This window comes from Podarcis erhardii (assembly GCF_964252035.2).
Source record: "Podarcis erhardii genome assembly, chromosome: 13".
Lineage (NCBI taxonomy): Eukaryota > Metazoa > Chordata > Lepidosauria > Squamata > Lacertidae > Podarcis > Podarcis erhardii.
In genome coordinates, this window is record NC_138502.1 from 31310749 (window position 1) to 31323558 (window position 12810).

Sequence of the window (12810 nt, forward strand, 5' to 3'; positions counted from 1 at the left end):
CGCTCCTCAGTGACTCCTGGGAACTGAAGGATGCTGGCAATAGTCGCTCTGAGGGATCAACTACAGTTCCTGGGGTTCTTTAGGGAGAAATGTTCTTTAAGTGTGTGATCTGTACACAGCTTCCAAACATCTTGGATGTTTGGGGCTCTTGGAAAATCTCAGAGATGGTGGCTTTGTGAGGGGTGAAATCTCTGTGGGAAATTTTCAAGCCCTCATAGGACCAGAGAGTCCAGGGTGCTGTGGGAACATCGAGACCAGATGACTTGGTTTAAGTCCATAGCACAGGTGTGGTTTTGTCATGGGCTGCGAGACCTGTGACATCGGAAGCTTACCTTTACACCTTTCAGTTAATATGCAGCTAGCTTGTGATAAAGATCAGTTCACACCAACATAGTATATGGTGTATATTTTGTACATATTGCTGAGAATGCAGGGTTTGGGTTTCAAGAATGAAAACAGTTGCCCTGACTACAAAGCAACAACAAGCTATATAGGAATAGAGATAGACTTTCATTTTACAGAGTCCAGAAATACAGATCAGTGACAGTTTTATATTGCCACTCGCACAGATATGTGTGTCAACATGAAAGCAGGATGTTGTTAAATTTAATAAAAATGATTGCTGTGGCTAAAGTAATATATGGTTTCTGGATTGATTGCACAGTACTCATTCGAGACAAGTGGCCTGGTAAAAGTACAGCTGCTTCCATTTAGTAGGCTTTGCTATTTTCTCAAGAACTGATGCGTAGTAAGTCTATTCTGAGATACCTGCAAGTGAATGTATGGTGTGGGAGATGATATACTGCAGGTGTTGCTGGACTACAGCTCACAGTATCCCTGACCCTTAGCTGTGCTGGTTGGGGCTGATGGGAGTTGGAATTCAACTACATCTGGAGAGCCACAAGCTACCTTTCTGTGGTGTGCTGTGACAAGAACAAGACAGATGGTTGAGAAAGGGAGATGAACCCAACACTATATGTAATATGAGGGGAGTCGGACTAAGTATGGATTCAGAAAGCCCATAGCTTCACCCTGGCCAAGGACAAATTTAGATTTAAAAAATCTGAAGATTACTGACAGTTAAATTACCTAGGGTTTCCTAAACTGGAGTCTCCAGCCATTTTCGGACTACAATTCCCATCAGCCCTGACCACCAAGCTAAGGATGTTGGGAGTTGTAGTCCAAAAACAGCTTTGTGAAACCCTGGGCTACTGCATGATTTAACTGTCAATAAACCTTTCCAGTGTATCCTGGCTTGTGTAGTCTGAAAACCCACACTCTGGCTCCGTTTGCTTTTACAGTATACACTTCCTATAGTGCAATTTTTTAATTGCCATCTAAGTCAGTTTTGTCTTTGCATTATTATTGTGAGATGCTTTTGGGGGCCTTATGATGAACAGGCCAGATTAAGATGACTTTTAACAAATAAATACACTTTGCCTAATATATTCCAGTTGCTCCTCTGTTTGGATTATTAGTATGGAAGTGTGAGGTTGCACTTGCTTCTTTCTACTCTCCCACCCTATTATATAACAGGGATTGTCTTAATGTTTCCTAGGACCTTGCAACGAGTCAGTCGGAGAGGGACATGGCATGGGTGAAGAAAGTTGGAGATGACCAGTAAGTGTCAATTCATATCAATGGGTGTTTTAAGTTTGGTGGGTTGAATTCCTTGGGCCCCCTCCAGACGCCTACACTGTTGTAGCTGTATGCTGCAGCAACACACTCCGGTCACAATAATAGTGCATTTGCGGTGAATTTGTTTTGCTTTGTGAGTTGTTCTGTGATGCTTTCCCAATGGAAATTCAGGTCAGCGAGGCCTTGGGACCTTGGGAGCCAATACCTGACCTGGCTAACCTGCCTTAAACTTGCTCATCAACAGTTAGCACCTGGAAAGCAAACTGAGCAGCCACAAAGCTGGTCATAGTCCTTCCCTCTATGGAGAGATGTATTGAATTTCAATTGAAATGGCAGTACAGTGGTACCTCTGGATACGAACGGGATCTGTTCCGGAGCCCCGTTCGCATCTAGAAGCAAATGTAACTAGTGATGCACGTCTGCGCACGCGCACGTCGCTTTTCGCCGCTTCTGCGCATGCGTGTGACGTTATTTTGAGCGCATTCGCAAGCGGCAAAACCAGGAATTAACGCGCTCCGTTACTTCCAGGTTGCCGCGGAGCGCAACTTGAACGCGCTCAACCCAAAGTTCATTCAACCCAAGGTATGACTGTAATGATTGCCAAATGCGCTTCTATGCATATAAATTAGTACATGCAATTTTTACGCAAAACTGTCTTGTCTTTTTGGTGGTATATTTTGTTTCAGGGATAGTATGGATAAGTGACCGCCCTACTTGCACCTCGCCACAAGAGCTTTTCAATAAGGAGCCAGCTGTGTGCTTAAATATATATGTTTCTAATATTGTATATTAGAAATGTTGTATATTGGTCCTCACCCTGCACTCAGCTCTCCCTTGTGGCTCCTAGACGCTGTCAGCATGTGACAGCAGCCACAGCCCAGGAAATGGCTTTGATTGGCTAAGCCAGGTGAGGGTAGCCAATGGGTCTCAAGCCCTTGTTGAGGTGGGGCTTCCCGTCATGCGAAGACAGGCTCTGGCGTATTGAGCAGATGAGATCAATAGTGGGTCCAATGGTCTGGAAGGTGGTTTCTGCACTTGCTGTAAGTGAGGGGCAGATGGGGCTCATCAAACTGGGAAGGTAGCCCATCTAGGAGAAGGAAAACTCTGATCCTAAACCTCCACTGCCTTGTGGGATATCTTTCGGAGCAAAAAAGGCTAAGTAATCCAGAGTGGAGTCCCTAAGATGGTTGGATGGCGCCTTGAATGCCTCCTTCCAGCAACTCCTTCAAGCAGGCAGGTGCCAAAAGTATTGCTCTGCTTTCCTTTGGGGCAGATCAGTGAGGCCAAGAAGGGAGTCTTGTTGTCTGGGCAGCCCAGGACTTCCATATGCACTTGTGCCCAGGGGCAGTCACTTTGGTGCTGCTAATGCAGTGGTGTGACTTCACCCCCAGAGGTGCACTCCATTGTCTCTCAAGCCAGATGGATGCCAACAAGATGGTATATAAAATCATAAGGATGTCATCATGCTGCAGTTCACTTGGTCACAGGCAGGCGGCACTGTGAACTATAGTTTGATAACCCTCTGGGCCATCCAGGGGAGGGGAGAGATCCAAAGGATGGAGGTGTGGACAGGCAAGTGGCCCATGGGAGGTATAGCAAGGTCTGAGGGTTGTTGTTGTTTCGGCGACGTATAAAGGGAGAAGAAGGGTGTTGGCAAGCAGTGGCGCAACCCCTACTGTGTATACATTTAGAATCCGCCCCCCACTAACTTTCTGCCTTGACAGTAAGCCTCCAAGATGGCTGAGAATAAATTCATACATAATAAGTTATTTGTGTATGGCAGTGGTCACAGATGAAGGCTCGTTATTGGGGGGGGGGGGAACGGAAGGGAGGGAATGAGGATGTAAAATGACGGCTCCCCAGGCCATAGTCTCTGGATTTAATGGTCTGACAGGAGGAGGCTCTCTTTATATAGTGATGTGCCTTACTTTGCTTGATGCAAAAGATGGGAAACCATTCCTGCTCTATTGGGGGCCTTCTCTCTGAGGGTCCGGCTCCGAGGACCTTCTGGCGGTTCCCTCACTGTGAGAAGCAAAGTTACAGGGAACCAGGCAGAGGGTGGTCTTGGTAGTGGCACTGACTCTGTGGAAAGCCCTCCCATCAGATGTCAAGGGAATAAACGACCATCTGACTTTTAGAAGACATCTGAAGGCAACCTTGTGTAGGGAAGTTTTTAATGTTTGATGTTTTATCGTGTTTTTAATATTCTGTTGGGAGCCCCCCAGAGTGGCTGGGGAAACCCAGCCAGATGGGCGGGGTATAAATAAATTATTATTATTATTATTATCCCTCTCTCTGTTGAATGGGGCACTGGGCATCACTGGTGAGATTGTGGTGGAGACAGAACACGTGGTACTGTGTGCACAGACTAACACAGGGCAAACCCTTTGGAAATCTGGACAAGTTGCAATATTGTAGGAAATAATGCCCCCCCCCCGACATTAGATGCTCCCTTTTGTGGCCAGAGAACCAACCAAAATGGAAACCCATATAGAGGGCAGAAGAGCCCGTGTTTTTTTAATTATGTATACATTTTAGCAGCTCTCATGGCAAACGTTTGGTGGTGGAGGAGGTTTGGGGAGATGTGAGGGTTTTGGCTTTTGCTTTCTTGAAAAAAACCAAAAAATGTAGCATTTCGATTTGCATGTTCTTTTTAATTAATTGAGGTTTGAGGGAGGAGGAGGGGGAGAGGGCTTGCAGAAAGGGGGTGTGAAGTGTGAATTAAAAATGTGTCAAAGGGAGTCGATGTGACACCTACCTCCGCTCTTTATTTGTGCTGAGTGAGAAAAGAGGCCTCTGAGCCATAGATCTGTTTGAACTCTGCAAGGAGGCACAGAAGGAGAAAGGGGACGATGGTTCTGAATGAACAGTAAGTGTATTGCTTCCACTGATCACCTCCTCAGTAAAACAAGAACTGCTTAGTCACCCTCCTGACTCAGCTGAAATCCAGCCAAGACTATTGTCCAGTGGCTAAGAATCATTTTTTATTCTCCCCTCTTCCGGTCATTTCCCTTTACTGGGTCTCACAGCAGCAGGTTGCGGCTCATCTCCCTCCTAAGGTTCATATTAACAGGAGCATTAATGGGCTGGTAATGCTGTTTTTGAGCTTGCCGTTTCAAATTCGTGACTCTGTCCCCCCTCAACATAGCAGCTCAATAGCATATCCCAGTAGCTTTTACCTCAAACCCACCCCCACCCCCCACAAATCGCTAACAAGATGTGCCTTGAGAGAGGAGGTTGGGGGTCCATTTTTTCAGTGTGCTGCTTCTCTTTCCCTCTCCCCAGAAAAAATAAAGAGTATAAAGAGATGTGGCAAGAAAGCTAGAGTGGCAGCTTTGTTTGTTGCAGAGTGGTAATGAGGGTGGCCTTATTATAATGATGTGAGAGGGCAAGGACTCAGGGGGGCCGTGTGTGTGTGTGTGTGTGTGTGAGAGAGAGAGAGAGAGAGAGAGAGAGAGATATGATGGGAAGGCTTTAGGTTTTAGGTTTGATGAGGCCCTAACTCTTTGGGTAGGCAAACTAAGGCCCAGGGGCCAGATCCAGCACAATCACCTTCTAAATCCGGCCCACGGACGGTCTGGGAATCAGCATGTTTTTACATGAGTAGAATGTGTCCTTTTTATTTAAAATGCATTTCTGGGTTATTTGTGGGCAGTGGCGTAGCGTGGGTTGTCAGCACCCGAGGCAAGGCAAGTAATTTGCGCCCCCTAACCCGGGGCAAGGCAAGTAATTTGCGCCCCCTAACCTGGGGCAAGACAAGTAATTTGCGCCCCTAACCCCTAACCTGCCGCCGCTGCCAGCTTCCTCTTGCTGCTGCCTGGGCTGGGGTATTTACGGTAAGGTAGCCACGGCGGCAGCGGGTCCGTGTCAGGTGATCTGAGGCGAGTTGCCGCTGGCGCTGCCGCCCAAACGACGCCGCTTGCCCAGAGGAGGAGGAGGGTAGAGAGGCGAGGAAAATGCAACATGGCCCAGCAGCTGCAGCTGCAGCAGCAGCAGCGGTGGCGGGGCTGTGAGGAGGGGCTGCTGGCGCGCCCTCTGCGACCAGCGCTGAGAGCCGCTGCCTGCCGGACGCCTTCAGCCTGGACACACGCCCAGACATGGGGCTCTGCTACAACCTGCGCCCGAGGCTCTTCGGCGACTCCGGAGGCGGCGAGCGCGCCCCCCCAGATGTTGCGCCCGGTGCGGCCGGCACCCCCTGCACCCCCCACGCTACGCTACTGTTTGTGGGGCCTGCCTAGTGTTTTTACATGAGTAGAATGTGTGCTTCTATTTAAAATGCATCTCTGGGTTATTTGTGGGGCATAGAAATTCGTTCATCCCCCCCCCAATATAGTCTGGCCCCCCACAAGGTCTGAGGGACCGTGGACTGGCCCCCTGCTGAAAAAGTTTGCTGACCCCTGCCCCAACCTACTGAAGGTAATGGGGCCCTTTATATGTCCAGCTGTCCTTTGTCAACAACAAATTGTCACTGCTTTTTGTGTTGAATATATGCTATATGGTAATTTATGGACCTAATAGGTATCTAAAGCCATTTGCCACTGTTGCTGTATGTTTTTTATCTTATATTTTAGAAATGTACATCCAGGTTTCCCCCCCCCTTAATTTTTTTTGGGGGGCCCCCAAGAGAGTGGGGCCCTTAGCGATAGCTTATTTAGCTTATACGTAAATCCGGCACTGGGAAGGCCATAGGAACGTAGTGAAAAAGGACCCAAGGGGCAAGGAGGAAGAAGAGGGTGCAAGGGAAAAGGGTGTTGTTGGGAAGACACTGGGGTCCTCTGTTCATACTGGCCCTCCTACCTTGCCTGCGTCAAGTTCCACATCTAATAAATGTAAGAAGAGTGCATATAATTAGCTGGTTGTTTTGGGCAAATGCTGAAAGTGCTTCACTTGCGCTCTTAGCTCGGTACAGTCGTCTCAGGCGAGGCAGAATTTGCACAGCTGCCTTTGTATCTATGGAATCCACTCCCACAAGAGGCAGTGATGCCCATCACCTTTAAAAGAGACTTAGACAAATTCCTGGGGAATAAGGCTGTGTCAGTGGCTACTCGTCACAATGGCCACGCTCCGCCTTCACATTCAGAGGCGGGATGCCTGTGAATGCCAGTCGCCAGGGGTTACAAGTGAGGAGAGTGCCGTTGTGCTGAGGTCCTGGCTTGCGGGCTTCCCATAGGTATCTGGTTAGCCACTGTAGGAATAGGATGCTGGACTAGATGGGCCTTTGGCCTGATCCTGCAGCAGCTATTCTTATGTTCTTAATTAGGTTTATTCTGTTTGCGGGGGAGGGCGCCAGGAACAAGGAGCAAAATGAAGCCGAGAGAACAATTTGTCACCCAGTGCGCTGTTGAAAAAAGATTTGAACGGGGGACTTCCAGCACATGGCACGCATGTTTAACAGCCTTGATAAGACCATTGATGTCTGGTATAACCTCATCTCCCTTGCATTGATTTCTTTTCTCCCTCCCCACCCCCAATTATTTGTTGAACTTCTCCAGTGACTAAAGCATTAATATAACTGATGGGAAGTCTTTTGAGACAACTACCACAACCTTCTTCAGAAAGGGATGGGGCCTTCAAATTAAACCTGAGGCAGTCTGAAACAGCATAAGAAGTCTTAAACTTTGCCTCACTGCAAACTGCTGTTCTGGTTTTGCAGGATGTCATTTCTTCCATTACAGTGGTACCTCAGGTTACATACGCTTCAGGTTACATACGCTTCAGGTTACAGACTCCACTAACCCAAAAATAGTGCTTCAGGTTAAGAACTTTGCTTCAGGATGAGAACAGAAATCGTGCTCCGGCAGCGCAGCAGCAGCAGGAGGCCCCATTAGCTAAAGTGGTGCTTCAGGTTAAGAACAGTTTCAGGTTAAGTACAGACCTCCAGAACGAATTAAGTACCTAACCTGAGGTACAGCGGTACAGATGCTGTTTTGTAACAGCCCGAATGCTGTTTTGTAAGGCACCTGAATGAAATCTCAGTTCTTTCCAAATTCTTGGTTTAGCTTGTGAAGGAAAACTGGGAGGATTCAGCAGGCAGCAAGTGCATACCGATAAATTTGTATATGCCCCATTTCACTGTGAACCGTGAAAGATTCTACTTTTCAGGGAAGAGGTGCTTTGACTGACAAATATCTCAGAGACATGGCAAGTGCACAGACCAAACAATGCTTGCCCACTTCCCCTTTCCCCTGTGCATTTACTATAGTTGCATCCAAATATAGAAGAAGCTGAGCAGAACATTTGTTCGAGGTCTTCATTATTTCCCCCTGTTCTTTTATTTGTGCCCCTGGCGAGCACCTGAAACCGCACAGCAGATCAGTTGCAATTAATTTTGTCACAGGAATTTATTGTTGTTGTCGCTTAACGCTTATAAAGCACCTCAAAATTCCCATGCATGATGCATGAATGCAAAAGATGAGCTGGTCCCTGCCTGCACGTTCGCAATCTGGATACAAGATACCAGAGGTGCCAACTTGAATAAAATATTGGGGGGGGCCTAGGTAGGTCCCACCCCACATAATTGATCGCATAATGTGCTGCACATACACTATTCAAATGGCAATGCCCATCAATTTTGGTGGGGTCTGGCCCCCTCAAACATTTTATTGAGAGGGCCCAAAGACTCCTCGGCCCCTAGGAGTTGCCTCCTGTGCAAGATACAAAAGGAAAAAGAATGAGGAGGGAAGAGGGAAGTAAGCACTCGAGTGAGCAGCTGCCCCTTCACCGACTGGTGGAGAAATCCCCAGGGCAGTTTACAAAATTAAATTTCAATAAAAAGCATAAAAAACTACAGAATCAAAGCAGGAGGATCTTAAAAGAGCAGTGTAAGAACATGGATCTGAAAACATTTTTGGGGCAAGCTTTTACATTTGAAAAATGTAAAAACATTGACCAAACATAAAGTGTTGTCTTCCAAGACATAAATACAAAAAAAACAACAAAAAACCCATAAAGATAAAAGCAGTTTAGATGGAAAGGCCTGATAAAATAACAGGTCTTTCCCTGCTGCTGAAATGACATCAGTGTACGTGCCAGATGAGCCTTCCTGTGGAAGATTTTCTACATTGGGGGCATCATAAGTGTGAAAGTCCTTTCCCTGGGAACTGCCACATGACGGGAGAATTCAGAGCTTCTGATCCCATGGATCACTGAGAGAACCACAGGATCACTTTTAGCATTCTTAAGACAGCTTTCAGTTTGCCCAGTTTTAAGTTCAGCTCAGTAGCTGATTCCCTAACTTATACAGTGGTACCTCGGGTTAAGAACTTAATTCGTTCTGGAGGTCCGTTCTTAACCTGAAACTGTTCTTAACCTGAATCACCACTTTAGCTAATGGGGCCTCCTGCTGCTCCCGCGCCACCAGAGCACGATTTCTGTTCTCATCCTGAAGCAAAGTTCTTAACCCGAGGTACTATTTCTGGGTTAGCGGAGTCTGTAACCTAAAGCGTCTGTAACCTGAGGTACCACTGTTCTGGGAGAATTTGACATTGTTATAGGTATTGTCTCTTCCTCCTTCCCCCCTTTGAACCTGAAAAAAACCCCAAGCAGATCTTCCTGTCAGCCTTGGCTTGAGCCAAGTTGCATTTCATGTTTTGTGTCTGGGTTTTCATTTTATTTGTTTGCTTTTATCGATTGCCAGCACATCAGGTTTGGCCTTGTCCAGATTGCTCGCAAGGTGCGAGAGGATCCTTGACAACTGTGTGTGCCGTGCAAACGGAGAGAAGACAATGGCTTTTCATAAAACCAGATCAAATGTGCCACATTGTGTGTAGCGGGGGGGGGGGGGGCAGGGCAGAAGTCAAATAGGCAAAGCTGAGCTGTGGACAGATAGAGAATGACACCGTGTGGAGGGGCTAATGTGGAAGTGTTGGAGTGCAGATGGCAGAGAGGAGCTAGAGGGTTCTGTTCCCCTTTGTTTCTGTTTTCACAATAAAGGAAAGAGCAATCCGTTTGGAGATCCATTGATTTAATGGAGATTTGCACAAAGAAGACAGCTGCGGGGTTCATATATATATATATATATATATATATATATGCGCGCGCAACTTAGGGGAAATGAGGTCACTTGCTGAATTTTGTATTGCTGTAAGAACTAGATCCATCAGCTGTATGCGTATAAAAAAATGGGAACCCAGTGGTCTATCTAGAGCTGAACGTCCCAACACTAGCAAGTCCACTAGGAGGAGCGTTGCTTTTGAGACAGTGGATCAACAGAACATGGCCCCAGAATCTGTTTTCCATGGCACGGGGAACAGCCAAGGAATTCCAGTGCTGCCCCTGAGCATCTGCCGCCTGATGACGTCGACCCACTTTGCCAAATGGTAGGGCCGGGCCTGGGCAACGTCTGCTATCAGTCTCCCTGGAGTTGATGACGCCTTCAGTATTGGAGGGAGGCTGCTAAGGAGGTCCCAATATCGACAAGCTGAACATGCTGTTTTGACCTCTGTGTACTTTATTCTGGCTTCCTATTTATAACTCTGTGTTCCAAATGCCCATTTTCATGCAAACTTTGCTGTCTCTTCCACCTGCCTGCCTCTTGGTTCAGGCACTGCAGCTCCCGAAGCATGCAGCTGCTGCGGTTAACTTTTCTTCGGTTCATCCTATTACAAATGGCCTCTGGGGCGCAGTTGTGGTCTTTCCTTTCATTTCCAAATGTGCAAGTTGGGCAGCTGCTTAGTACTTAGTTGCGTTCCTTCCAAAACTTGTCTTTCATCTCCATCCATCCATATAACCATGCCTCCATCCAATTTATACTTCTGACAATTGAATCGTTATTTCAGGGGTCCCCCCCACCTCAACCTGGCATTAACTACAACAATACAAGTAAAGAAAAAAGTAAGGAAGGGGTATGTGAGGCTGGCACGCTGGACTCTTGGTCACATAGATGAGCTGATATTTGCCCATAATTTGACGTGGACAAATGCACATGGCATGTCCCCACAGTGCCACGTTATTTAGTCCATGTAGGCATCGTAAGATTGGCAGCAGTGCCAGTCCTTGAGAGGAAGGAGCGACCAGCGCTTGCAGCTTTCTTGTAATTGCCTTTCTTGTAAATGCAGTTCCGTTTTTTGTAAACTCTGCTTTTCCATTGCTTGGCAATACGGAGGGCACAATTTAATTCTAAAAAGTTTTTTTTTCTTTCCTTTGGTCTTTTAAACTTCCTGAACTAGTCACTTCTCCCCAAAACCTTAGCCACAGAAAGGCGGAGGGAACTGTAGGTTTTTAATCACGTTCTCATTCGTTCATTATCTCTCCCCCCCCCCTTCCTTTCCTTTCATTTCTCTCTTATTTGAAAATGAAAGCTCCAAGTGGAGAGGGACGGTGGGAGGGAGAGGCTTATCCCACATACCTGAAATTCACTCTCGGGTCATGCTAGCTGTGCCAGCTTTTGCCAAAGTGCCCACATAGCTTTTTCGCGCACTAGAGTTGTAAGGGGTGGGTGGGGGCAAACTGGCCTTCCACCCTGGCACGAGGCGGCTCAGGCTCGCGGCAGGAACTCAGCAGGGGCACCTAAGCATAGTCGAAAAAGTGAGTGGCAGTTTGTTTATTCAGTTTTTAATCTATAGCATCCCAAGGATTAGGGGTGAGTAGCAGTAGGTTTAAACAGAGAAAGGGCCTTCCAAAAATTTAAGCCAGAACTCTTGGATTATCATATCCAGAAAAGAAAAGAAAAAAAAACCTATATATATTATGCCAGAAGATTCTTTGAGCAGCTTTGCCCTTTTCCAGGAAGCCTAAGTGAGTCACAACTCCTCTCTCTTTTGCATCTCTGGGGGGTGGAATCTGATTGCGTTTTTATCATGCGCTTGCTTGCTTTGTTTTTAACATTTTTATCGTCAGCTAGCTTGTGAGGAGTTACCCTAAAAGACACAGCCAAACTAGGAGCAGAGGAAGCTGTCTTGTGCTGAGTTGGACCCATGGGCCCATTTAGCTTAGAAGAAGGAGGAGGAGGAGGAGAAGGAACAGGAGGAGGAGTTGTTTGGATTTGATATCCCGCTTTATCACTACCTTAAGCAGTCTCAAGGGACGCAGGTGCCTAGGACTTGCCGATCAGGAGGTCGGCGGTTCGAATCCCCGCGACGGGGCGAACTCCCATTGCTCGGTCACTGCTCATGCCAACCTAGCAGTTTGAAAGCACGTCAAAGTGCAAGTAGATAAATAGGTACCACTCCGGCGGGAAGGTAAACGGCGTTTCCGTGCGCTACTCTGGTTTGCCAGAAGCGGCTTAGTCATGCTGGCCACATGACCCAGAAGCTATACGCAGGCTCCCTCGGCCAATAAAGTGAGATGAGCACCGCAACCCCAGAGTCGGCCACAACTGGACCTAATGGTCAGGGGTCCCTTTACCTTTTTAAGGAGTCTCAAAGCGGCTAACAATCTCCTTAGTCTACACTGGCTGGCAGCAGTTCCTCAGGGTTCTGGCAGGGTCCTTTCCCCATCCTACCTGGACATGGCAGGGCCTGAACTATGAACCCTCCAGCATGCAAGGCTGATGCTCTGCCACCTAAAGCTACAGCCCTACCTCTGCCGATTGCTAAAAGAACAAAAGCAGGAGCAATAGTGATGATGTTGGAAGCGTGAAATGGTGGATTCCTGAGGCCAGACAGCTTCTACACCAGCCCCTTGAGCACCGTGGAGAATGATATGCTGGGAAATAGCCCCCGCAGGTGCCTCATTGAAATGAATGGGGACTGTGCAAGAGCCACCTGTTAATTTCAGCGGGGCTTTCGCAGGTGAATTTTGCGGTGGTTTGAGACCCTGTGGGGCTAAATCTGCCTCCTTCCGACGCCTGCAATGGCTTTCTCTGAAGGGCACGCAAATTCCCCCCTTCACACATTCCCCGGCAACAATCAGAAAAGGAAACATGACTCATATGTGCTTCCTCTACGAGCTTTTGGGTTTCATACTCCAAAGGGCACTAGAGTCCACTGTTGAAGGGCAACCTCTAAAACCCATCATAGTCCTCCTATGTTGGCTATGCATGGACAATAAACTAAAGGTGGGGAATCTGTGGCCCTCAATCACACACTGTTGGGCTAGACATGGATTCCAATAATATCTCGAGGGCCCCAGGTTCTCCATCCCTCCATGCTTTAAAAAGGATGTGTGCTTGCTTGAGGTTGTGACACGAACTGCAGCACATTTTTTTCCCTTACAAAAACCATATACCGAGAT

General features: G+C 47.4%; 1 protein-coding gene across 2 annotated transcripts in view; it reads left to right on the top strand.

Moving 5' to 3' along the window:
• The window catches only part of TBKBP1 (TBK1 binding protein 1), a 60609-nt gene that overhangs the window by 27404 nt on the left and 20395 nt on the right, over window positions 1-12810 (top strand). For both annotated transcript variants that reach the window (XR_014150695.1, XM_081837880.1), the window contains exon 7: window positions 1559-1620. Coding sequence is in view for 1 of the 2 variants with exons in the window: in XM_081837880.1 (XP_081694006.1) it covers window positions 1559-1620 (62 nt within the window). In the remaining variant the exon portion in view is untranslated. The remainder of the gene's footprint in view (window positions 1-1558; window positions 1621-12810) is intronic.